The sequence below is a fragment of the Egretta garzetta genome, unplaced genomic scaffold, assembly GCF_000687185.1.
Source record: "Egretta garzetta isolate BGI_Z169 unplaced genomic scaffold, ASM68718v1 scaffold135, whole genome shotgun sequence".
NCBI lineage: Eukaryota > Metazoa > Chordata > Aves > Pelecaniformes > Ardeidae > Egretta > Egretta garzetta.
The window spans coordinates 210,728-237,587 of NW_009259594.1; the positions used below are offsets into that span (position 1 = coordinate 210,728).

The 26,860-nt window shown below is 52.5% G+C and overlaps 4 protein-coding genes across 4 annotated transcripts in view; 3 read left to right on the forward strand and 1 right to left on the reverse strand.

Annotated features, from left to right (window-relative positions):
• The window catches only part of NEURL1 (neuralized E3 ubiquitin protein ligase 1), a 185,395-nt gene extending 178,335 nt beyond the window's left edge, over positions 1–7,060 (reverse strand). The window contains exon 1 of the mRNA XM_009638092.2: positions 7,024–7,060. Within this exon, the coding sequence (XP_009636387.1) occupies positions 7,024–7,060 (37 nt within the window). The remainder of the gene's footprint in view (positions 1–7,023) is intronic.
• A 379-nt stretch (positions 7,061–7,439) lies between these two features.
• Positions 7,440–10,407, forward strand: CALHM3 (calcium homeostasis modulator 3). Its single transcript, XM_009638093.1, has 3 exons — positions 7,440–7,729; positions 8,639–8,894; positions 9,946–10,407. The coding sequence occupies exons 1-3, from the start codon at positions 7,440–7,442 to the stop codon at positions 10,405–10,407; spliced, it is 1,008 nt and encodes a 335-aa protein (XP_009636388.1).
• Positions 10,408–16,018: 5,611 nt separating this feature from the next.
• Positions 16,019–18,813, forward strand: CALHM1 (calcium homeostasis modulator 1). The gene is made up of 2 exons (XM_009638094.1): positions 16,019–16,567; positions 17,995–18,813. Exons 1-2 carry the CDS (start codon positions 16,019–16,021, stop codon positions 18,811–18,813), a joined length of 1,368 nt encoding a protein of 455 aa, XP_009636389.1.
• Positions 18,814–21,872: 3,059 nt separating this feature from the next.
• Positions 21,873–26,585, forward strand: CALHM2 (calcium homeostasis modulator family member 2). The gene is made up of 2 exons (XM_009638067.2): positions 21,873–24,394; positions 24,478–26,585. The coding sequence occupies exons 1-2, from the start codon at positions 23,852–23,854 to the stop codon at positions 24,892–24,894; spliced, it is 960 nt and encodes a 319-aa protein (XP_009636362.1). The 5' UTR covers positions 21,873–23,851; the 3' UTR covers positions 24,895–26,585.
• The last annotated feature ends 275 nt before the right edge of the window (positions 26,586–26,860 follow it).

Below are 26,860 nucleotides of genomic sequence, written 5' to 3' on the forward strand. Positions count from 1 at the left end.
CCTCCTGGGGTGCCGGGGGCTGCGGCTGCCACCCGTGCGGGGCCGTGTCCGCTGAGATGAGAAGGGGCTGAGGCTTCATCCCCGTGGCTGTGATGCTGGGGGCCAGGGTGGTTGGCAAAGGGGGCTGTCAGTGGATGTGACTGAAGGCTTCTGAGGAGACAGAGTCATTGGTTTGTCGGGGTTTTTTCTCTGCAGGGAAATACCAGAATGAGCTGAGTTTTCTGTCTGTGACTTACTCCGCGGCAAGTTTGGAGACAGCACTGGTGCCTGAAGGAAACTTGAGAGAAACCCAAACCCTGACCGGATTAAATACCGCTGGATGTGATGGTTTACACCTTCGCAAAGCAGCCATCACACCTTGCTGCATGCACAGCCTCCTCTCGCAGAGGCAGGGTTTTTAACCATCACTGTATATGAGAGTAAGTAACTACACAAGGCACTGGAAGAGTCAGTCTCCCACCCTCACAGCACTAAGGAACACGGACACAAGATGAACTTCAACCCCTGTGGGGAAGGATTGGGTTTTCTTGTAACAAGAACGCATCCGTAGCATTTTGGCTATGAGGTCTTGATGTGTACCTCACTTTTCTTGGGAAACTCTGCTTCATGGTTTACAGCACAGAGGAGCCGGCCCTCACCACCACCCAGCCCTGCCAGTGGGATCGCTTCACTCTTGGTTACCAGTCCAACCTCTGCAGTTTATAAGGAAGAGTTAACACTGCTCTACCACACTTCTAGCCCAGAAAATCCCTGATGTCTCTTAAAACTTAATAAAGATTTGTAGCTGAGATACATACATGAGATGAACCCAAGCGTCCTGAATGACAACCGTGCTTGTGCTTCAACCTCCAAGCATTACACGCACACTGTGGAAGTTGTGACAGATTTATCACCAAGCAACACCACCAATCTGCCCGGCACCGCTTCCAGGGATGCTCAGCACTCCTGAAAAAATTCACCCTCTTGCCTCTGGGTATGACCCTACAGACCGACAGATGGACAGATGGACAGGCCTCCCAGCATGTGGCAGTGCGGCACGAGACGCAGCACCGCTCTGCGGCAATGGGTCCCTCTGCAAGTTAAGCACAAGGACACAAGCTAAAATGCACTCTTGGAGACCGGTGCATCCCTTGGTGTTGCACCAAGAAAAGGTGTTTCCCACACTGTGTAGAGGCTTTGCTCTGCTTCCTTCCCTCCACCCAGCCCTAGTCCCTCTGGGGGCAAACAGCCCTAGCTCCCCATTTTTAAAGCCCCTGCTCTACCACACCAGAGTGCACAGCAGTGTTACTGGGATGCTTCTTCATAACTCTGTGCCTGACTCGAATACACCTCCAGTTTTGCTTAAGGCCTTGAGTGGAAAAAAAATTTCTTAAGGAAAAAAAAAATGTGAAATTTCATATAAATTTCTTTTTCCATCTTTATAAACTTCTTCCATTCCTGCCATGTAAATTAGAGAAATATGGAATCATAGAATCAGTAAGGTTGGAAAAGACCTCCAAGATCAAGTCAAACCATCAACCCAACACCACTACACCTACTAAACCATGTCCCGAAGTGCCATGTCTACACATTTTTTGAACACCTTCAGAGATGGTGACTCCACCAGCGCTCTGGGAAGCCTGATCCATATAGGATCGCCCCTTACAAAAGATCTGTGACATTAATCAGTTTGTCTCTAGGGAACTCATATAATTGCTTGTGCAGCCCAGAAGTACTAAATTCAACCATGATCACAGTCAGTGCAGGCAGATTCATGTTAACAACATACCTGTAGCCACAGGAGTGTTTTAAGAAATCTGTGCTATGGATTACACCTTGAAAATTCAAGCATCCTTATCTAGTACTCCAGATGGTTACTGCCTGGATCACTGCCAAGAGTCAACAGCAAGTTGACTTCATATAGGACATGTGTGACTTGTAATGAGGTATGGAAATATAATCAGGAGGTTATTTTATAAAGCCATATTCCCCATGTTTACATCAAACAAGACTTCATTATGTCATTTCAGCATAACAGCCAGGAGAAGAGTGACAGCAAACCAACGTGTGCATGGCATTTGAGTGCTGGCAGTCAACCTCTGCAAGTCGAGTGCTCATACACCTCCTAACCAAGAGCATCTCTGGACAGTAGCAAAAAAAATAGGTGGCAGAATCAGCTTTTCACTGTGACTTACCTGGGGGTCTTCGGTGAAGTAATGACACAGTGCAGGCAGAAATTTTGGCTTAGAAGCCATTCATCCAGCTATTGAAGGACTTGGTCTGTTTCCTGGAGTAGTCACACCAGACGAGGATGGTGTCAGCCCTGAATGCCAATGGCTGCAGAGGCCCAGGGTCACGGGACTGAGATGTGTTTCATCACCCAACCTCCACTTCCTTTTAAACACCTAAATAGTTTCTATGGCATCTCTGCAAACTGAAAACAAACTGATCTCTCAACAAAAGTTTGTTATCAGTGGCTTTCAGCCTCTAAACTGTGGACTCCCCAGGGCTGGAGCTTAACTTTAAGCATCTGAGAAAAATAACAGGAAAAGCCAGTTAAATGTCAGCAGCCTTAAATCTGCTATCTGAGGCCTGCACCTCTGTGAGAAGATATGCAAGCGTGAGCACATCAGAAAAAGTCTGAAAATCACTGAGCTGGGATATTAAAAGATCGGCCTGATTCCCTAATTCTCCACCTTATTCCCTAATTCACTCTCAGGATGAGAAGAGACTCCATCTCAAACAATCTTGCCGCAGCATCAGCTCTAAGCCAAGCAGATAAATGGCCTTGCAAAAAGCGCTCTCAGTCAGAATCAGGTCAAGGTTGGGATAATGCAGAGATCAGGAAACAGGGCATCCACGTAAGCCAAAAAGCTAAGTGCTAATGGCCAGGGGAGCAATATATAATGAGCTCTTAAGAAGAACAACCCATAACTAAGGCATATATATCCTCACCAGCAGTCAGCTGCATGTTGGTGCTTTAATGAAGTTACAAGGCAGAACACAGGACTATCTAATCTCCAGAGAACGTTATTAGTGAGGACAAACTACATTTCACAATGCTGCCATTATTTTTGCTAGCATCTCATTAATCATTTAATGGTCATTACTCATTATTTGCTTAGCCTGGGCAGAGTACTCAGCTGTGCAAAAATACTCAGATTCAGGTGGTCCCTGCTTCACGGTGCCAACAGTGCCTTAATTTGTCTCTGCTGCCTGTGACCATCAGGAGTTTGCGTAGTGTTTGGAGGGAGGAAATACTGCCTGTGTCCTTCCTCATGGGCAGCTGAAATGGAAGGTGACTTCTGCTGTGATAAATTGAAGATGCTGAAAGTTTTCCAGGCACTGAGGGGTAAAATCCTCCGCCAGCTTTGCAGAGAACGGCAGCAATGCTGCTGCTCTGCTGTCCTCAGATACCAGTGGGAGATTGGTCCCCAGACTGTCTGAAAAAAGTAATAGAAAATAAAGCTCAATTGCAACCTGCTGGTCAGGTATAGAAGGGCTCTCCAAGGCACCTACCTGTGTCCCCAAGGGTTAGCAACAGGCCCACCTGAACAACAGAGGAACAAGGTATCGGTCTGCAGGCACTGTTCCTGCTAAAGGTGATTTACGGTGTTAATGGCCTTCACTTAAGCACAAGATGACATATATGCTCTAAGCCTTGAAAAAGTGTTTACCCTTGTCCTCTGAATAAACACAGCCAGGTGGAAGGGGTTTTCCAATTCACCAGCTGAGAGCTGCCCAAAACAGAGATGGGACCACAGTCCTCCCATGGTGACCTGGGAGAAGGTAGCTGCTCTCACGCCCCAGGAACACAGCATTTCACCAGTGACTTACTCATCCTCCCACTGTGGGGGTCCATGTGGATCCACACTTAACCCCATAAAGGGAAACTGAGGCGAGGAACACACGTTGCTCAGTACCTGCTCCTTGTGGCCATCCAGTGCTCATTTTAACCAAACACCATGCAGGGGTAGCATCCCTGTGTGGCAATTAATGAGCCAAGAAATTAGGAAGGAAGAGACATTTAGAGCTAAATTAATTTTGTAGCCGTCTCCTGTGGTCTGGGAATGTATCGAGGCATTTCTGCATCCTGGTTTGTCCCAGAGTAACTCCACAGCTGGCAACAGCAGCACAAAAAAGAACGGGGCAATAACTCAGCCTCCTGCGGCGCTAGTGGGGCACTGTCACGACTGTGCCCTCGAGGCAGGGGTCACAGTTGCTGTGCCTTTGCAGATCAATTGCACAACCCCCCTGTTTTTAACAGGGGAAAAGAAGTCCTGGGTTTTTGTGCCCTTACATCATCTCAGGAGCAGCTGACCAACCCATGCAACACTTCTCTAAAAATATTTTGCCTGAGGCAGACATTCGGGACAGAATAAAATTTAGTCTGAGTAATTAAATAATTTGTCAAAGTTATAAACAACTGCAAGCAGCTCCTAATGAGGTAACCCATCATCTCCCACGCCCCCGGGCCAGGAGCGCTCCCACCAGAGCCCTGGGGGCCCTTCCTTGCTGCCGGAACGAGCGCTCATGGCAGTGGCCTGTTTCCAGCAGAGCAAGCTCCAGGGTGGGCGAAATGTCTGCTGCCGGAAATCCCCAGCTCACTCATTGCTGGCGTTTGGGGGAGGCCAGGGAGCAAGCAGGGTTACAGGCGCAGCCACTGCGCTCCTGCCTCTGTCCTTCAGGGACCGGCCCGATGGTGAGCACGGAGCTGGTGGCACAGACCGAGGGCACAGCCCCAGGCACCCCAGACCTGTGCTGCTGGGTCTCTCCTCCCCACCTAAATATATGTATAAGGGCTTGCTCTGGATATGTACACACCCCAAAGGCACGCGTGCTGCATGCAAGGGCATTTGTGGTGCTCCAGCACCACGGGCTCATGCACAAAACTGACCACAATGTTCTGCTGAATTTGTCCTGTTTTAAATGACCAACTCAAATTTTGGTGATGAAATCATCCTTTTCCCCAAAGCAAGAGGGACCGAAGGCTGTGCTGCACCGAAAGGGCTCTCACCTATAGGGTGAGAGTTTTCCACATCTGTACCCATCACCCTCCCCATCATCCAAGGCAAAAAGCCTGCAGCTGGTATTTCACCCCCATAAAGGAGTGGGGAAGGGCATCCCCCTCCGTCTCGCCATGTTCTGCAGTGCTGAGGCAAAAGCAAAGGGTTATCCAACATGGATGTCCAAAAGATGTGCTGAGGAACAACAGCCCCCAGCACGGTTTTGGAGATGTGCTGCCAAGGAGCAGCTGCCTTCCTCCCAGGACGGTGCCTCTGCCCAGCAGCCCCAGAGAGCCACAGGCAGCCTTGCAGCAGGCTCAGGAGGGGACACGGGGCAGGTCCCCTTGCTGGAGGAGAGGAGATGGAAGGTCTTAGTCTTTGTTTCCTCTCTGTTTCACCCTGAGAACTGAGAAATCAAATGTGCTTAGTTTTGAGACTCATTTTGAACATTTGCCTGTTTAGTGTTTTACTTACCTCAAGGGTCCTTTCCGTCTCTCCCCAGAAATCTCCCGATGTCTTTTGCTGCAAATTAAGGAATATTCCCTTTCTTCTACAATTCAGTGACTCCGTGTCTCAGCTCTGAGTTACTGGTGAGATCCCAGATCACAAAAGAGCGCACTAATTGCCCTAAGGCATCCTTACAGACCTCTAACATCGAGGCCAGGTGGTTGCATTTGGGAGGAGTGAAATTCCCTTGTAGCTTGTTGCTGTCCAGAGGATGCTTGCTACTTTTTTTACATCTTATTTTTCTGAGCCGTGAGGAACTATTTAGCCTTTACTATGTTTTTGCCCAGGAGAGCTGGTAAGGCAAAATGATTTCTCTAAAGTAATTGTTCTACAGAGGGTGCACAACACTTTCTGAACCCGAGTCAGCACATAAATGCAAGTCGTTAAATGAGAAACCCAATGAGCATTAACACAGTTGGGAACCGAGGCAGGCTGCAAGCTGGCTAAAAATCACCTGTAGAGTTCAGCCAGGGGTCCTGATACCCTGTAACAGCAAAATGGAGGGGTCCTGATCTCCTATAATGGCAAAACAGAAACATTAGGTGACTAGCCGCAGGTTTTTATTGCTGATGGATGAACATTAACAGTCATTTCCACCCGCAGGTAAAGGAGAACACAAGTATTATGGTTGGTGCAACTGTATTTCATTGAAGTAGGAGTGCAAGCTGCCGCTTAGATCGGAGGGGATGGCGTTGGGGCCCGGTGAGTCAGCCTGGTGAGTCCCCCCCCCCCCGCTGCTCCCTCCCGTCACAGCCCCGTCAAGGCAGCCAGCCCGGCAAAGGCAGCCGGCACGGGCAGAAGCCTCAGTGCCACCAGCAAGCGTGCCTCACTGGAGACGGTTCCTCTCTTTTTTAACAAAGTAGGTGAATATAACACCCTTTTTTTTTTTTTTTTTAACCTTCCCTGAATGCATGAGCTGCCAAGAAATCTGCAAATGTTTTCAGGTGAAAGCTGGGGAGAGGAAAATGGTGTTGAGTAGGTCAGAAAAATAATGAGCTTCCTTGTGTGGCTATGAGCTGTATTTATCTGTAAAATAAACTTTTGAGAGGAAATGAGGAATTGCCTCTGGGATATTTTAAATGGACAGAAGATGATAATCCAGTCCCACAGGACAAATGAGCCAACTTCTCCAATCGCACCATGCCCTCTGACAGGGAGCAAGAAGGAGCCCCAGCGCAAGGGCCTTGGACATGGATGTGGGCATGGTACCAGCGCTACGGTGCGTGTATATCCATAGCCGAGAGCAGCCTTTGCCCCGCGGTGCCATTCCAGGCTTTGAAAGCTATCGATTCTCACAGCCTGCTGCCTGCAGGGTTGGTCCTTTCAGCCCATTTTCATAGGGAAATCCGAGCTTGGGGTGATGTGGCATGCTTGGAGCCAGGCATGTGCTCCCTGCCCCGCACTGGGCTGGGGACCTGCCTCACCCAAAAGAAACAGCAGCAGTAACGCAGATGAGCTCATTTGACTCACCCGGCTTCTCCTGGCTGAAGAATCGCTCAACAGCCCTCAATCAGTGGAGAGGGCAGCTCACAGGCATCCACCGACAGCTCTCCATTGAGAGTTAGCATCCCTGGGAGGGAGGCACCCAGCTCTACCGGAGGCTGTTGCCGGTTGGCAGGTGGGACAGCTCTGAAAATAGAAAACAGGTTCGAAAAAACAGCTGCCAGAGGCTGTATCCATCTGCTCACCTAGAAAAGCTACCAACTGCCCCGGAAGATAAGCCCTGGGTGAGACACAGACCTGTGAGAGCCGTGTGCCAGAGGGGAAGCCCCAGCGCAGGGTTTTCCCCTGCCACAGCAGCTCTCTTCCATCCCCATCCTCCCGCCCCGGCTGACTGTGGGCTGAGCTGCGTCCCCTGCCCCGCAGCAGCAGAAGCGGGGGCAAAGGGAGACAGGCTGGGCTGGGCAGCCCAAGGATTTCCCAGGAGGAGCACCTGGCCAAAAGAGCATGATGGACCGCTTCCGGATGATCTTCCAGTACTTCCAGTCCAACTCGGAGTCTGTAATGAATGGGATCTGTGGGCTGCTGGCCCTGGCTAGCGTCAAGATCTATACCTGCTTTGACTTCAGCTGCCCCTGCCTGCCCCAGTACAACATGGCATACGGCTTAGGGATCATGTTCGTACCCCCCGTCGCCCTCTTCCTCTGCGGCCTCATCCTCAACAGACAGTCCCTGGTGATGCTGGAGGAGTGGAGGCGACCGCAGGGTTGCAGAAAGAAGGACCTAGCTGTCATCAGGTGGGGTTTGCACCGGGAGTGGCGTCCCTCCTTTCACCTCCTGCTTTGCTGTCTCACCTCCATAGCTTTGATCCTCCTAGTAATTAACTTTCTTCTAAGCTTGGCTCCCAAGACCTTTCCCCATGAGCCTGGAGGGGCAGGGGCATGGCAAATGCATTTACAACAGCAGAAACGAAGGCAGAGCCTCATCCCATCCCAGCAAAGGAGGGCAGGAGCTCCTCGACAGCAACGGCTGGATTAATGCTGCCACCCTGGGAAACTGCGCTGTTGCCTGCCCTGTCGTGCACACACAGGGTTTCTCCTGGGGCTTACACATGCAAGAAGATGAGGCATTCCCACTTAAATGTGCAGAAAGAGTGGCATTTCCATTATGGTCATTCTCTATCAATAGCCTTGTGGTTTCCCTCCGTTCAGTTGAGTTTTTACTGACTTACACTGGTTGGAAGGGAGAGGAGAATCACATTCAATCTGTTACACACAAAGTTCTACCCAGTGCACAGGTTGGCACAGAGTGAGGCAAGAAAGGCTGCAAAGAAAAGTGATTTTCCAGGTAAAAACTGAGCTGATGAGAAAAGAAAGAGGGCATGAAGACAGGGGAGAGCTGACAAGGATTTGTGCATGGGAGACAGAATTATACAGCTGAGGCAAGCACGGGAGAGGACCATGCGCTGCGCTGAATGCAGGCAGCGCGCAGGGCACTGCCGTGCACTGGCACAGATTTCACTGGGAGGCAGCACCAACAAAGAGATCCCCGAGCAGAAGAGGCATTAACGCTGGGGACAGTCCTGGGAGTCAGCTCCCCAGCTCCCCGAGGGCTGCTTGGGGTAGGGCAGCCAGCATCCATCAAGGCTCTAGATGAGGAGAAAGCTCCCAGCATTTGCCCACTCACTTCTCTCTCTCCTGCCCCAGGTACATGTGTTCCTCCATCATGCAGCGAGCCATGGTTGCCCCTGTCATCTGGATCGTAGTCACCCTCCTGGATGGCAAATGCCTGATCTGCGCTTTCAGCAGCTCCGTGGATCCCGAGAAGTTTGTGGGCTTTGCCAATGCCAGCCCTGTGCAGGTGCAGCAGCTGCTGGCCAAAGTGCCCTGCAAGGATGACGAGCTCATGAGGAACAACACGTCCCGCAAGGCAGTGTCCAGGTTCCTGCGCTGCTGGTCCCAGGTAGGTCACTGCCAGCCGAGCCCCCCGTGTTGGCGAGGTGCCCGGGGCACGCATCATCTGCTCCTGCTCTTCCTTGATTTGTCACAGCTTCACCATGGTGAGGCTGGGAGCAAGGCTGCTCTTTGCTTCTTTATGCCCCCCAACGTTGTCACCCTCAGTGAGAATCATAGACTGCTTTGGGTTGGAAGGGACCTTCAGAGGTCACCTAGTCCAACCACCCCTGCAATGAGCAGGGACAATCTTCAGAGGCACTCAGGCAGGGAAAAGGAAAGAAATAAAGGATGGTTTCACTAACAGAACTTTGTTCCTAGAAGAACCAGCACCTTCTAAACCCAGATAATAAAAAGCAGGTTGCAAGGAATGTAGATGTCTCCTAAGGCCCTGTCCAGTGCCAGAAGACCTTTCTAACTGCTAACCTCACAGATAGGACCCTCTGTTTTAAGGACAGTGCAAGCTGAGACAGGCAAAAGCAGCTTGCTCAGGAACAATAGAAGAACAGGACATGATGGGGAGTGGAGCCTTAGCCGGCCCCTGCTCTTGGCACAGGATTGCCAGGTTAGGGGCAAAGACTGGTTGGAGGGCAATGAAAACAAGCCCTTCCTTCTTACCAAAGGGAGCTGCAGGTAGTCTGGGCTGCCTTCACCCTGCTGCCGGGACTCCTGGGCCCTGGAGCCAGTGTAGGCGACAGATGAAGATCTCACTAGAGGTAAGTAAGCACCAAAGGAGAGCACTGAAGTCCCCTTCCCCTGGGATGCTCCCCTGCTCAAATCAAACACCTGGCTGCTCCAGGCTCCCTTGGCAAACGGTTATCCTACTGAACTATTGATGCACAGGTAAATGTCCTATATTCACTGGGAGGAGATTACACAGACCCCTTGAGTACAGTTTGGGGATGCTGGACTTCAGGGACAGATCAAGGATGGGAATCCAGATATGCCACATCTCCCCTCCAGCCACACAAATGCCCTGTCTTGGTGATAGAGGCAAACAGCTTGTGCCTGTCTTTGCGCCTGTCTTGCTCCTGTTCCACTGCTTATTTCTTATCACCCAGGCACTCGGCTGGAGCATTTTGTTGATCCTCATCGTAGCAGTTTTCCTTGCCCGTTGGCTCAGACCTTGCTTCAACCAGGCCACCCTCCTGCAGGCACGTCACTGGAGCAACTACATTGACATTGAGCAAAAGATTTTTGAGGAAACCTGCTGTGAGCACAGCCGGCTCTTTGCTCACAAATGCATCCTCCACTTCTTCGAAAGTATGCATCAAGAGATCAAACTGCACAGCTTCAGCTTGCTGAGGCAGGGAGAGGGCACTGAAGGAGAGGAAGGTCTTCTCTGGGGCATCACAGACCAGGACCAGGTGAATAAACTTCTGAAAATGTGGTACTATGAGAAACCTCCCCTCAATGTCACCCAGGCAACCCAGAGGCATCCCCTGGGGCGAGAGAGATCCCCTCCACCCTGGGCAGACAGTCCCAGTACCCGGTCCAAATTCCCCCAGCACACCGATGTGTAAAGGGGACTTTGTGTGCAGGCACTGAAGGGGCATTGCCATGCCTCTGCACAAAGCAAGGACCAGCGGGCAGATGACAGTGCTCGCATCTTCCTCCAAAACCCCAACCCCAAAGGCTCCACTCCTGGGTGTGCCCAGCAAAACCTTCAAAATAAACTAGCTCTGAAGATCCAAAGGGCCCAGACTCGGTCACTGTTAATGACGTTTCTCAACCAAGGGCTCTGCATAGCACTTTTGTCATATTAAAGAGTTTGTAGCTCCTTACAGCTGTGATAAACCCCTTCTGGCTCGAGGAAGGGTTTAACCAAGGCAGCAACATCTGGCTGCATATGCAAACCGACTGGAGCGGCAGCTTCACAGAGGTGTGAGGAGCTCCTGCCCATCTCGGTGAAACCTGGTTCAGAGAGTCAGCAGTGCTGACACTGAAATTATTTAATTGGCAACTCTTTTAGTACCACACCAACATGTTTACTCAAAAAGGCAAAACCACCTCCTACATCTTCCCATCTGCTGAGAGCTCTAGCTGCCCCCAGTCCAGCTGCCAAACTGCTCTGCCTCCCTCTAGCAACCCGTCTATACTTCCATGCATTTTCAAAACAAAATATGGCAACACACTGAAATTCATGGAGCAGCAGCAATCTAATTGAAGATACCTCTGGATGAGTGTCCCTGGATTGGATTGGATTTGCAGAAGGAAAAGGAGATGGAGGCTTTTATAAACATATCCAGAGCCACAGGACTGTGCTGGGGTTCAGGTGGCTGCTCTAAGCACTGGCACTGGGCCATGGAAAGGACACACTGACTCTGCCTGAGAAGTCCAAACACTCCCCTGCTGGATTTTAGTACAAACCGATCTATCCAGAGGATCATCCTTGCATCGCCTAGTTGGGCATTTCCATCCTTAGTTTCAAAACTGTTTGAAGGTAACATTATCTCTGAGCCTCTAATGCTAATTACGTTCTTACCTGCCTTTTCCCAGCCCCTGTTGTAGATAGTGCCAAGCATGGTGCCCGTTTGACCGACATTTCTGTCCAGCATTGCTGCTTGGATGCATTAAATTCTTTACTGCAAACTAACCCAGTGCAGACACATATATTCCTCCAGGCTGAGGCTCATACTGATGCCCACCATGTCCCTGGGAGTGAGGGGTGCAGGGTGGAGGGGCTGTGAGGAGGGAGGGTGAAGAAGAAATGTCTCCTTGACCGTGCATGGATGGATGGGGCAAGCAGGGCTTCCAGGAGGAAAGAAGAGGTTGGGAGAGGGGCAAAGAAACCTGCCACCACCTTGTGCCTAAATACAAAACCAGGGGTCAAATTGAAAACACGTATTAATCCCCCAAATTAACTTGTTGAGCTGCTGGGAGTTGGGTCACCTCTTCCTCAGGATGTTTGCATAGACGGGGTCAGGGAGGGAGGAGATGCTTGGCAAAACACAGGGAGGCCAAATATCTCCATGGCCCACCCATGGGCAGCTGCACCCCTCTGCCCGCTCAGGTCCGGCTAGGAGCTTCAGGTCATGGAGGGATGGTCTGCAGAGCTTTTCTGATTTGCATAACAAAATCAGTTCTGGCTGAATCCCTGAGTTCCCCTGTCCATGCTCAGAGGGGGCACAAAGCCAGCTGTGGCCCACGCTGGTTGGGAATAACATAGCGGTCTTCCCACCATGAGCTCTTTAGGTCCAGGGAGCTTCTGAGCCCTCTTTTGAAATCAGCATTGCACTTTGAATTTCATCTCTGGTTTACTTTTATCAGACACAATATCACAAATCTCAGGCTGAGACTCAGTTCGGACTCACCGCTCCATGCTAGTCAAATCGGCTATTTTCCTAAGCAGCTCAGAGCAGGGGTCCACAGCTCCCCTTTGCATGCTGCTTTCCATGTTCTCAGATTTTAAGTCATCCCAGAGTGGCCACAAAATATGAAATGCAAAACAGGGGAAGAGGAACAGCTTTGTTATCTGTATCAGGAGGGAGAAAATCAGAGGATTTAAGGGCACTATCATAGACTTCTGCATGTCTACGAAGGCTCACACGCTGCTAGGAGGGTCAGTCTGGTCACAGTAGCTCCAGTAGGACAGGGCCGTGGGTGTTCATCCCTCCCAGCCTCCCCAGGTCCTGTGCTGTGTTCCCCTTTGAAGCCAGAGAACTCTTCTCCGTTGTGGAAAATGGTATCTGGCACCCTGTGACAGGACAAGAGGGAACAGGCATAAACCCAAAATGCAGGAAATTCCATTTAAATGGAAGAAAACACTTATTTACTTTGAGGATGATGGAACAGGCTGCCCAGAGAGATTGTGGCACCTCCATCCATGGAGACATTCACAACCCTATTAGATGTTTCCCTGAGCGTGCTTTGAGAAGGAGGAGTGGACCAGACAATCTCCAGAGGTCCCTTCCCACCAGCTGTGCCAAGAGTGCAAACCCTCCTGTGGAAGTGGGAGCAGAGAGGGTCATTCACAAACTTTAGCAGCTCTCTTCTCAAACTCTCCTGATGGCGATTATTACCATTTTCATGTCCCTCCTCTCTATTTCCCCAAATCCTTGGCTTGGTGTCTGTCTTCACATCCAGGTGCAGGACCCCACGCTGGGAGGGACTTGGGCATGTACCATCTCTCCCAGGACCTGGTTTCCAAAGCATGAGCAGGTTGGGATCATGGGAGAAAGCACCAGCTCTGCCTTCTCTTGCAAATTGGTTGGAGTTAACCTTTTGTTGGCAAGCTCATGAAAACAACGTCCTCCCTAACAAGGAAAGGAAAGGAAGATCCAGGCATTGGTTTCTATGGGCTCTGTTTTGAATCCCACTGACTTACTGCTGGCTTCGGTGAGAACTGTCAGTGCTGCACACCAAGCAGGCTCAGACCCCTCGTTCATGTTTAATGAAAGGCAGAGTTTTCCTGGAGATCAAAAAGCTCTCTGCTTTTTACAAGGTTGATTCATGCAGGCTTTGATGTGAACTGCCCTTCAAAAAGCCACTCGACAGGTGGATGGGGAAGCCAGCCTGAGCTCTTCACTAGCAATACAATAAGCCTCATCTATATTCATGCAGCCAAACCTCTTCCCGTTTGATGAGATCACGCAATTAACCTCTTCACAGAAGGCAGGGCTAAGACTGCCCAGGTATTACCCACATGCTTTGTGCTCACCTCTGTGGTGGCAGCTCACGGTGAACTTGGTATTATCGGCTGAGACCCCAGGGCTGGCGGGGAGATGTCAGGAACTGCAGCACTGACTAATGGTCAAAACACCTGGTTTGGCTTCCTACCTCTGTACTGACACACTGCAAAAACCCTGGGGAAAAGTATCTCCCGCATGCCACCCTCCTACCCACAGCTTGCCTCGGTGACGTGTCTCACAGCCACCAGTACAGCCGCGCTGGTGCCCAGACAGTCAGATGTGTCTTGATACCCACATCAACAGCACAGGTGGTGCCCAGACCGGAGGGACTGAAAGCCTTGCAGGTAGCCAATACTGCAACCGTCTGTTTTATGGCCACTTGTAGTCCCAGTATTCCCCCATCTTTTGGGCAGCTTGATGGAGCAACCTAGTGCATCAAAGCTGCTTTGTGAAACTGGGAATGGAGGTGCAGGAGAGCACCAACAACACAATCAGCTTCTTTTAGGTTTGTGCTGTAGGAGCTAAGCCTGGCCCAACCGTAGCTATCACATCTCATTAGTGTTTGTCACGTTCTGGCAAGCTGGGGAGGAGTCTGTCTGGTCAGCTCTGTGCTGGCAAATGTGCACAGGATCTCTGCACCTGAGAGCCCCTGGGTCTGCAGAGCCAATGGCAACAAGCTGAACTGAGCCATGCCCTTGCAAAAGGGGAGAGGGATGGAAGTGATGGGGAAGCTTTGCACCCCAGTATCAACGCATGGGACATGTCCACCACAGACCTGAGCTGGCTCTGCCCAGGATGCTCCTGGTGTGCAAAGAGCCAGGAGGGCAATGCAAGTATTCAGGTCCGCTTGGGTCCAGATCACCTGGTGTTGCTACTGAATTACTAAGCCCAGGTAAATTGCCATGGCTACACTGTCAGCAATCCTGTGCTCTATGGACCAGTGAGCCCAGCACCCACCTAGCTCAGTCCTCCCTGCACCATGCACTGGTTGCAAGGGAAACGTGCCCTTAGACACCTTACCCTCAGGTCAAGGCATATGGCCAAATGCCAGCCCCTCCTGCTAAATGGATGCACGTTGCTGCTGGCCCAGGTAGTCCTTGCTCTGCCCTTCCAGCAAGATTTGAGTGAGCTTCAGAGGAACAGCGGCTCCACTGCACCCTCAGCCCCCAGGGCTGCAGGTACCGGCTGGCCGGAAGGGCAGGGAGGGTTCTGCATAGCCCATGCCTGCAGGTGGTCTGGTGCTGCTGAGAAACACAGTCCCTCGGGGGACATCGGCCACCCTTGGGCCAGGGAGGTCACTGGCAGGATTTACGCATCCTTCTTGTATTCCCAATTCCTGCACATCCCAAATTTATCAAGGGGCTGGGAGAGGCGGCTGCTTCATTCAGCCTCCATCACTGACATTCAGAGCAAAGTGCACTCAAGCCCTTCAGAAACGCTCATTGAAAGTGGGTGAAAAGAAGAAGAAACCTCAGGGGAAAACCTGAATCCCAGAGCTCTGCTGGGCAGGGAGCATCTCCTGAGAAAGCAGAGGCTCCCAGGGCCCCGGAAAAAACCCTGTCCCTCGGCCCTCTCTCCTTTCTCTGCCTGTTTTTCTCCAGCCCTAAAGCCAGGAAAAGCACTCTGTGCCTCTGGATGTCACCGGACTATGCAAGCCAGCCTTTGAAGGATATTTTAGCAACCCCCAAGGGCACAGGGCTGTGAAAACCAAGCAGCTACAAGTGTCATCTTCTAAGTCTGGCTGAAACATGGACATTTGTAGGATGGAGGGGAGCGAATAACACACTTTGGCAGTACAGATACAACATCCCAGAGCACCAAGAGCTTTACCCTGCCTTCCTCTGCCTTTCCTTTTCCCTTCCCTCTGCAGAATAAAACAGAGGAAAGGCATTTCCCGGTGAAGCAGAAGCAGGTACAGACCAGGGGGCTGGTAGACCTGCCAGGCACTTGCATTAGATGCTGCTGGGGCGATTCAGCCATGGAGGGAGGGGAGAGCCCTGCTTCTCCCTGTGTGTCGGCACCACGGAGGTGGGGCGTCCCATTCGGTCCTGGGAGGAGCACCCACCTCCTGCATTTGCAAAGAGGTTCACAGAGGCCGACCAGCCAACTCCCCTTTCTGCCCAGGGCACAGATCGCTCTGGGGAGGGCACAGCCATGGTGACACCTGCACCCTCCAGCCAAGGGGGCCGGTGACCAGGAGACTGCAGAAATGGGGGCATGGAGAAGAATGAAGCCAGATTTAGCAAACCAGAAAGAACCCAGATCACAAAGACCCAAAGAAGAGCAAGCAAACTCCAAACTTTTGCAAGCAGCAAAATCAGCAGAAAAAAAATGATTTAATTTTCTGCTTTAAATACTGGGGCTGTAAGAGTGCATAAATGAACCTGTGAACTGCACAGAGACTTGTTGATACCTGTCTTCGAAGAGGGTGGCGCTGAAAGAATGAAGTAAACTGAGGCCACAGCTTGGACCCCGGACGGGGAAGGAATCACATCAAGGGACAATGGACAAGTTTCGTATGATCTTCCAGTTCCTCCAGTCCAACCAGGAGTCCTTCATGAATGGCATCTGTGGGATCATGGCCCTCGCCAGCGCCCAGATGTACTCAGCCTTTGATTTCAACTGCCCCTGCCTGCCAGGCTACAACCTGGCCTACGGGCTGGGCATCCTCCTGGTGCCCCCCTTCATCTTGTTCCTGCTGGGCTTCGTGCTGAACAACAACGTCTCCATGCTGGCAGAAGAGTGGAGGCGACCCCAGGGCCAGCGAGGGAAGGACCGGGCTGTCCTGCGCTACATGTTCTGCTCCATGGCACAGCGGGCCATGATCGCCCCGGTGGTCTGGGTCTCGGTGACGCTGCTGGATGGCAAGTGCATCACCTGTGCCTTCTGCACCTCGGTGCCCATGGAGACCCTGGGCAACACCAGCCACCCTGGCCTCTCCCAAGGAGAGATGAAGCGGGTCCTCGCCCGCATCCCCTGCAAGGAGATCTACGATGGGCAGGAGCTCATCGCCAACGAAGTGGCCGTCAGGTACCTGCGCTGCATCTCACAGGTAAGAGGCATCATGGCTGTGCCCTCATTGGTGGTTTAGGGTTAGGCGCTGCCAGCCTTAGCTCTTCCCTTGAGGGAATCTCCTTCTTGAAAACAAGCTGCAGGAGGAGAGACTGGTGATTTCGCAGGGCTACAAGGTGTTCAGACACATCTCCAGAGAGTTATGCCTCCAGTGTGATGCAGAGACTGAAGCCGTAGGTCGTCCTGATAATTCAGTCCCCCCTCCCACCTGGGCAGCCTGGGGCTGCAGGGCAGCGATACCCAGCCAAGCTGGGCACAGAGATTGATTTAGAGCAAGTTCAGAGGGGGATGATGTGGATGTTGCTGCCTGGTGGTGGGCTGTCACCCCCTCCCGTAATGCACCGGTTGCCTGCGGTTGCTCTTGCTGCTTATTATAACGTGTGCAAGCAACGGGCTGATAACCATCTATGCCACTTGCTGCTGCCACTTGCATGGAAACAGCCAGTATGTGTTTATTAATCATCCCAAGGAACCACAAATGAAGAATTGCCAGTAACCGCTGGTCCTCTGCTTAATTCCTCTCAAGTCCTCTGCTTCTGGCCACCTTGGAGACAGGACGGTCTGACCCACTCTGGTCACTCCTGTACTCCTGTTTGAAAGCAGCTCCTCTCCCTGACCTCCTTAGAGCAGAGAGGAATTATTATCCCCAATTTAAGAAGAGAAATAGTGGCACAGAGACTTCTCCAAAGACACAAGGCAGATTTTCCTGGGTAAACCCCAATTCCCAGCTGTCGGGAAGGATTGGGAGCTGCAAAACAAGAGGTGTCACACAGACACCCTGCTCCCAGGTGCACTTTTAGGGGGCTCTATTTAACGCAAGGTTCACCCTCATGAGCTCTGCCTGCTCAGCCCGGTGGCAGCTTGAGCTGAGACCGATGGTGAACCGGACGGATCGGACCTGCCCTCATCTCACCCTTCAGACCCCATTAACAGGGCAGCCTGTCGCCGCTGCTCACCCACGACAGAAATTACTAAGCCCTAGAGCTCGGGAAAAGGGTTAGACAGCTGCATAAACCCAGGGAATATCTGGAATGCTGTTAGCTGCGAGTCAGAGGGCATGGACTATCCTAGGCACAGGTGAGACATGACTGTTGGAGGCAGGACCGAGGGCTGGGTGCAGGATTCGGTCTGATGTTTATGGTCACTGCCTGCAGATGAGACACGGCGAGAAGCAGAGAGGAGCTGCCTACATGGGTGCATCGAACAAAATTTCAGCACAGATGCACTGCCGTGGTACGTAGGGTCTCCTGGTCTGGCATTTGCAGTGTAAATGCAGCCAAATGTCAAACAGCCCAAAGCAGGGCCAGGCTCGTTCAAAGCCACGGGGGCTCCTGCTAGCTGGTGGGAAGTCCTGGGCACGTGCTCTGCCTGCCTGTGACGGGTCCGGTTCCCCCCTCATCCCTGCAGGCTCTGGGCTGGTGCTTTGTGCTGCTGATGACCACCCTGGCTTTCTTGGTCAGATCCCTCCGGCCCTGCTTCACCCAAGCCGCCTTCCTGAAGAGCAGGTACTGGTCCCACTACATCGACATTGAGCGCAAACTGTTCGACGAGACATGTGCAGAGCATGCCAGGAGCTTTGCCAAGGTCTGCATCCAGCAGTTCTTTGAGGGCATGAGCACGGACCTGGCGGCCGCTCGCTGCCACCCACCCAGGAAAGCCCCTGCTGATGCTGGGGAAGCCACCGAGAAGCTCTTGGGCATCACCGACCAGAGCACCATGAACATGGCCCTGAAGAGCTGGCACAGATGCAAGCCCCCGCTGCACCTCCACTCGCCTGCCCTCCCCAGTGGCAATGGCTGGGGGGGGGGGGGGAGAGCCATGCTTTTGGGAGAGGGGCTGCAGAGAGGGCTGGCAGGCGGGCAGCTGAGCCAGGCAGGGGCAAGGGCCAGCACCACAGGGGCTGCAGGGGGGCAGGCACCCAAAGGGCTCAGTGGTGGTGCCAGCACGATCCCATCTGCTCCCACAGCCAATCCTACAGCATCGGTAATTCAGGCAAGGAGTTTTGTGCTGAGCAGGGCAGCTATCCGAGGCCACGATGGACAAGCCCCAGGGATGCTGACGGGCCTGATGTGTCAGCCAGCCAGACACGCCGTGTGTCCCGCACCACCAAGCACCGGGTTTGTGTTGCGGCAGTTGCCAAGGCAGACACTACCCAATGTGCAAAACTTCCTTTCTTTTACCACATGCTCAGCACTGGGCAGCACACATGGATTTAGGCAGTATTAAAAATCTCCTGGAGGTGAAACGAGCTAAGGGTGCCCTCTCTCACAACGAATTGTGAAAGCCCAAAAGTCTCCCCATTACCTCTCCACATGCTGCATCCCCACAGACGCACAGACACAGCTTCCAGGCCTTGAAAAGCTTTAAAATAAATTTGACCCAAGCAATGAGCTTGTGAAGGGACATCCCATATTGCATTACACGTGATGGGAACGGCGTGGTTGGTGTCGCAGGTTCAATGAGGAGCCCACAGAGATGCTCCTTGAAGGTGGTGACTAGACAAGGAGAGCAGCTATCACTCAGCAGCATGGAGGGTGGGGGCCAGGCCAACCCCCTGCCACTAATTTGCTGCAGGACAGTTTGTTCTTGCAATTTTACCTGGATCCTCCCCTGACACAAAGACTGACGTTAAAACCCACCTGGGTGTGTTTTTTTAAGGAGCCAAATAAATAATTCAGGCTTACTGTTCAAGATTTATAAAAGCCATTTACAAAAGCTGTTGGTGTTTCTTTATTTGAATGCAATGAAAAGGACTGGGGGCCCCCCGAGGCCAAGCCCAGGGTGCTGAGGTTGTGTGAGTTGGGGCATTTTGCAGATGCGTGGTGGCCAGCGGTGAGCCGGCCCCGGCCCTCGGAGAAGCTGCCGGGGAGGCACCACTGACCCTACACAATACCAGGTGGCTGCCCATTTCCATAGAAACTGGGGATGATGGGATGCAGGCCGGAAGAACATTCCCAGTGGCCCTGATTTTATTACCAATATGCAGAAGGAAAACCCCTTCTGAGAGATGAGTTTTACCCTTGCTGCGCCCCTCTCGAAATGCTCATCCCCTTGAAATTTCTGCTGCCACGTTCCTTTTCAAACCAACTTATTACGGCTGGCTCTGGTAACTGAGGTGACTGTCGTTTGCATAAACCTTAATTATCGGTGTGTAACTCCTCAGAGGCTGTGGGAAGAGGAGAACAAAGGACCAAAATGATGAGGAAATTCTCCGAGCTGCTGTGAGAGCCTTAGCAAGCCCGTAGTCAAGGGCAGGCTGAATCTGGCTGACTCCCAGGAGAAAGGAACATGACACAGATTTATCATTCATCTTCACACCCCAAACTTTAATTAAGGCACCTGCCCAAAAATGAGTAGGCACAAAACCTAATTTACAAAGCAAAAGAGATTAAGAGATAAAGACGGTCTCCACTCTATTATTTGCAGTTCAGCTCACCGAGAAAGGCGCGCTCAGAGTCCCCACAGCAGCGAGCAGCAGCAGGGCTGGCGGGCTCCACGGCACAGCTATTAAGATACCGAAAAAACAGCATGCATTTGCAAAGAGACGCTTTTGCTCTTTTAATTTAGATTTTTAGGATCAGAGGTCTGTCCCCATGCAGCAGTTCCAGCAGTTGCAGAGAGTCACCACAAAGCAGGCAGGGTGTCCTCTCTTTCTTGGATTTTGGGGACATCTTTCATTGCCTTTGGGAGGAGACCCCTCTCCAGGGAACCCGACACGGCCTCTGGGATTTCAGCCAGGCTGCAGTCCCAGCACTGAGCCCAGTTAGCAGCAGTTCCCCAAATGTGGAGTGAGCCCCAGGGTCCCCAGCCCAGCCAGCAAGTGCCCAGCCCCGGGCGGGCGCGGAGGCGTGGGAGTGCCAAGGGGTGCACTGCACCCAAACACCCAGGAGCTGCAAAAACCTGCCCAGGGACCCCAGATCTGGGGGTAAGGACAAGGACTCAGTCCAAAAATCCCAGCTGAACTGCTGATGCTAGGCTGAGCTTAGTTTTGCTCCAGGCAGACCGGAACGAGGGTGTTGCTAAAGATTTGCCTATGCTGAAGACATCCCCTGGGGAGCACTGAGTTTGACCCCGGGGGACACGGCGACGAGGGGACTGGGGAAGGAGGACAGGGGCCTGTGGCCTCTGCCACGGGCTGGGCGGGAGCTGGAGCCAAGGGACAGACAGCAGAGAGGAGGGAGTGACGCAAGGAGAAAGTGAGGCGCGCTCGGCTGCCTTGCAGGCACTGCTGCACAGAGGCTCTGCTCGGTCCCGGGCGGCGGGAAGCAAAACCTGGCCACCCCACAGAGCTCATGATGGAGGGTTCCTGCTTCTCCCGAAAACCCAGCCAGGCTGACATCCTCCCTGCTGGCTCAGCCAGCTCCCATGCACAAAAGCAGCAGTTCTGGCCCTTCCACGTGGGACCAAGGGCCTCCCCCATGCACGACTGCATCCCCTAGGGACCATGGGGGCTCCAGCATTTCCCCTGTGCACCCAGCAAGGCACCCCATCATTCCCATCCTGCAGGCAAACCCCAGGCCATCCCAGCCAGCCTTTGCACAGCTGCATCGCAGACCTGAAAAAAGACGATGTGCTTTTTCCAGTGACTCATTCTCAGCCTTTCCTTTTTTTTTTTTTCTTTTTAAAGGCACAACCTCAGCCTTACACCCAGCAGAAGCCAAGCACCCGCTCTTCGCCCCACCCAAGCACAGGGCCCAAGAACAACCTCCTCCCTCCTCCCAAAAGCCGACAGCCTAGGGCACGTTGCAGGCTGAAAAAGGAAGCTGCCAAACTCTTAACGCTGTTTTCATCAGCTTTCGTTTCGTCCATCAGCCCGGCGTCAGCCGCATCTCCACTTCCCGACAGCCCCGCGCGCTGCCAGGAATCCCCTACAGCCGGAGCAAAAACCACACGGGGAGCTGAGAAGGCTCCAGAACTGGTTTCAACAACTGTTCAAGTAAGTGACTTCATTTTTTTTTCTTGTTTTCATTCATATTTGGGGGAAAGACTTCAACAGAGGCTACTAAAAAAAGTTATCTGCCGCAAAAAACTTTTCCCCTCCCCTCCTACCCACCTCCCTCCCAGACAGGCACCGGGCAGAGGAAAGGTAGCCCCCCCAAAATGGCATATGCCCTTTTGCCAGCTCTTCTTATTTTTGCTTTGCCGGTTGCCAGGCGCTGTCAGGAAGGTCGCAGGGCCCTGTTTATCAGGGCTATTTGCTGGTAACTCCAATAACAGGGTTTTGAACCCCACACACTGGAGGAAGTTTGCAGATTTAGTGTCTGGCTGCAAACGTGGTGTACCACAAAACGCAGCAGCCGGAGCTGGGGGCCTGGTCCCCGTCACATGGCTGCAGTTTTTGGCTGGTCCGTCTCGTCTGTTGAGGGAGTTTTGCATATGGAAAATGGGGAAGATGCAGGAAGACATTAAGGGCTGCTTGTGTTTGAACTCAGCGATATCACAGTACTACTTTAAAGGGATTGCCGTGGGTTAGACACAGCAGGGAACAGAGGCCTAATTTCTGTCCCCTTTTCCCATTCTGCTGTCCCATGGAGAACGGGCAAAACAGGATTTGGTGGGGCAGCAGATGAACCGAAGCACAGGAGCGATTTAAAGCACAGTGCGTGAGCAAGCCTTGTACAAGAGACCATAAGGATTAAGGTGCCTTTGTCACCTCTGCGCAAATGTCCCCATAGCCTTTTCCCCACAGCTGGGGCTGCCCTGGGGAAGGCCTTGCTCCGTGCATGCTGGCTTGGAGGTGCGGGCATGGGGGCAGATTTCAGGGCAGCCCTGCTGTGGGTCAGGGCTCCCTGGGAGCCCTGGGTGCACACCCATGCTGCCAGCACTGCACAAGCTGCCAGAGACTGTTAGCCTGGTGCCCAGGTCCTTCCTGTCCCCAGGAAACCCCAGTGACAGCAATTTCCCTGAGGCCAGCAGGTTTCCTCACACGGGCGAGGGCTCCCGGAGCTAGCAAGGTGCTTGGGGCTTCCCGAGATGAAACCCTGCGGGGATGCAGCGCAGATGGCAACTCAAGAAATTAATTAAAGGCAGTTGCAAGTGGCATGGGGGAATGGGCATCACTGCAGAGGACATGGATACACTCCCCAGTTATTGCCCTGTCCTTCAAAGAATAAATCAGGGCACATGCTTTCCCCTGCTTGGCCCTGAGTGCCTGCAGTACACACAGCCCAGCCCTGTCAATGGGGTGGGCATCCCAGCATAACCAGTGTTGTACTGGGATACGGGGCTGGGAGAAGCTGCACAAGGGAAGGGCAGCTCTGGCACCGAGGTGTGCAGGTCAAGGGGCTCAATTTCAGGCCAGCAGTTAGAGGCTGAGCCAGGAATGGGGGCTGAGACAAGGAGTACGGTCCTGTCAACCAGCTGCCGGAGAGGAGATCATCCTGCCACGCCTAATCCAAGCGAGAACTCCTAAATAATTGCTGACCCAGCTCTATTTGGTGCTTGTATTCTGGGTCATCAAGATAAGCTCTGTTTTCCCAGAAAGCAGCTTCTCTTGCTGGTCGCAGCAGCCCCTGAGCATCCCCTCACGCCTGTCGCCAGAGACTGCTCCTGCCTGGTCCTCCCACACCGCATGTCTCTGCCCCCAGATCTGCTGGGCCATCTCCTGCTGCCTCCCTGACGTACCTTTGCCTATTACTAAATATTAACTCATCAGGTCTAAAGAGGGAGGCAAAAGCCACACACAGCACCTTCAAGGCAGCACGGCCCCAGCGTGCACGTGCCGCATGTGCCTGGGCTAGTGTGAGTCAGTGGCAGGGCTGGGGACGCATCCCGCATCCCAGCGCCGGTGCTCCAGTCCAGTTTCCCCAGTAACGCAGCGTCCTCCTTTGTTGCAGGCTTGGGAGATCATTGAGTGTCCATAATCGCCTCTGCAGGAGGTGACTAGACCCAAAGAGAAGGAAACACGACGAACGTGCAAACGACCCGGGCAGAAACAGCTGTCCCATTGGTAATCTTTGCTGCAGAGATGCTTTTGGAGAGCTTAGTAGGAAACTGAAATGACTGAGGTTTCACACATTGCTTAGGCTGAATCCCTCTTCGGTTCCTTTTGAAGTATCCCTGGTATCAGCAACCACCTCCAGAGGCTGGGACGCCAGACGGGAGGAAGGACCAGCAGTGAGGGTGGTGTGCTCCTGGAGCAGCCCCTCGCATTCCAGTCGGCCCAAGGCCATTTCACCCCACATCAGCGTGTCCCTCAGTGCCGGGAGGTGGGCCAGCACGCCCCCCTGCTGCAGTACACGCCTCCTCTCGCCCCTGGGACGAGATGGCCGCCCTCATCGCCGAGAACTTCCGCTTCCTCTCCTTGTTCTTCAAGAGCAAAGATGTGATGATCTTCAATGGTTTGGTAGCCCTGGGCACAGTTGGCAGCGAGGAGCTCTTCTCGGTTGTCGCCTTCAACTGCCCCTGCTCCCCTGCCCGCAACTACATCTATGGGCTGGCTGCCATCGGCGTCCCAGCCCTGGCCCTCTTCCTCATCGGTGTCATCTGGAACAACCACACCTGGAACCTGGTGGCCGAGTGCCACAAGCGCGGCACCAAGAACTTCTCTGCCGCCGCCACCTTCCTCCTCTTTGGCTCCATCATGGGCCGGGCAGCCGTGGCGCCTGTCACCTGGTCAGTCATCTCACTGCTGCGTGGGGAGGCTTACATCTGCGCCCTCAGCGAGTTTGTCAGGCCGTCCTCCCTCGAAAAGTTCCCAGCTGAGTATGGGGCCGAGATGCTGGCCAGGTTCCCCTGTAAAGATGCACCAGCGAACCTCACCAAGTTCAGGGATGAGGTGACACGGAGGCTGAGATATGAGTCCCAGGTAGGCAAGGTGGGGAGAAAGCCACACAGAGTGGGTAAGACTATCTTGCCCTGTCCTAACACAGCCTCTCTCTTCTCTCTCAGCTCTTTGGCTGGCTGCTCATCGGCATCGTTGCAGTCCTGGTTTTCCTCACCAAGTGCCTGAAGCACTGCTGCTCACCGCTGAGCTACCGGCAGGAGGCTTACTGGGCCCAGTACCGCTCCAATGAGGACAAGCTCTTCCGCCGCACGGCCGAGGTCCACTCCAGGATCCTGGCGGCCAACAACGTGAAGCACTTCTTTGGCTTCGTGGCGCTGGACAAGGAGGAGAAGGAGCTGGTGCAGGAGTTCCCAGTGGAGGGCGTCCAGCCAAGCCCCCAGTGGAATGCCATCACGGGTGTCTACATCTACCGGGAGAACAAAGGCTTCCCCCTCTACAGCCGGCTCCACAAATGGGCCAAAGGGGTGGAAGGGAATGGGCCAAGCCCAGAGGGCCACGAAATGCTCTTTTTAGCTTCCTAAGACAGATGGCCCCTGGGAGCGGTTCCCCAGAGCACCTGGCAGGTCTATCAGTATCAGTGCACAGCTGAGGGATTCACTGGGAATATCCCTCCCAGCAGGATTACTTCTCTCAGATGGTAAATAGGGATCAACAGCCTCAAGGTAGAGGCTGATAAGCAACACACTGAGCTGGGGAACCCCTCCCTCATCTTGTTGCTGCTCCTGGAGAGACAAGGGGAGCAAAGAGTAGGCGCACACCTTACCTCCAGGCTGCCAGTGCACCCTGCCATCTAATGCACCAGCAGAAACCTCAGGGAACAAGAGGTGGGCATGACATCTCTAATACATGATTCCTGCAGTCCCACCCATCTCCCCCATGGCAGGGTTAGCCCCAGCCATCCTCCTGCATACCTACTTTTTTATTAACATTGGTATCTTCTTCTGCAGTTGTGCAGTGCCTGTTATGCAGGCAGGTCCTGAAGCACTTTATGGGCTTCACAGCGCAGGGAAAAAGAGGGAAGCAGCTGGTAAATTCCTGTGGGAAGGGGGATGCAATGGCACCTGGGGAGGAATAGGTCAGTAACACAGCAGCACACTGAATAACTGAGAGACTAAGGCAGGAGGAATCGCCAATATTCCCGGTATTCAGAAACTCTGTAATTACCAAGTTGGAATTTGGGTAGGACACCAAACTCTCTTTGTTCTTAGTGAAGTGCCTGGCAATTTCTAATAAGCCCATACAGTCGCAACCGTGAGTTTATAAACCTGGAAGATGGCATCATCAGCAGAATAGCTTTCGGACAAGGTGGCGAGGTGGAGGCTGAGAGGAAGCAGTACCTGCAGTAAGCCACACTGCTGTCTGCAGCTCATTGGGACTCTCATCTGATGGTTGGATGAGAAGTGCACTTGTTTGGATTATGAGTTGCAGCAAGGCCTCAACCAGAATTAATTTTACATACATGTATATATATAGTGTATATACTACATAGTTACAGTTAGTTAGCTGTCTTATGGAGCATCTGTCTTCTAGGGAAAGGGGACAAGAAACTTGCCAGCCACACCACCGCGTTACATGCGGCCATCTGCTGCACTGGGACTGCAGCTCTGCAGCGACGAGGGACAGGGGGTCCTGGATGGAGAGAGCAGCCCTCTCCCTACCCTTCTACCACCAAACTTCCTTAAACTCTTACCGCTGCCTTAAATGGTCCTTGCAGCAGACTATCTCCTTTATGGACTGAACTGTACTCTGAGAAAGCAAAGCCAGAGAAGTGTAAAATTACTGCCCTCACCGCGACGCTGCGCTGACTATGGCTTCAGGACTGCTCTTCTGGCACTGCGCAGTCCCTTTTTTCCCCCCCGAGGGTCAGCCTTACGTACCCAACGCTGTTTCAGGAGTTGGAAGGACAATGGAGTTTGTTTTTCCTACTTTTACTGTTTCTTTACAGGTACAACTTCCTTTTACACTGTGCCATTTACCAAAAAGCCTTAAATTCTGCAAAAAATGACTCAAACCCACAGAACTCAGAGGGGCTTACACACAAGGAGATTTGAAATTATTAAATGAGAGTTATTTTTCATTGCCTACTGAGTTGTGGTTTTTTTTTCAGGGAGACACAAAAGGCATATTTTAACATTCTCTTTGAACCCAATGACTGAGAATGTTTTTTTTTTTCTATTAAACTTTCAAATCCTCCTCTAACCAGATGACCCCAGGATGCAAAGTTTTGAACATTACTACATATTACAAGTTAGTAACACTGATTTTTGGTTATTCTTGCACAGATCTTGTACATCAGGATACACAATTGCAGCAAAGTAAAGAAAACACATGTAGAAACCTTTTTACAAATACGGCCCCTTGCAAGAAAGAGCTGGAGCTATTCCCTCCCACAAAAAGGCAAGAACACTGCTTAGAGGGTGAGGCATCCCAGGATCCCTGTTCAGCTTCTCTACACATTTGCCTTGCATTTGTGGGAGGGCTTGGCTC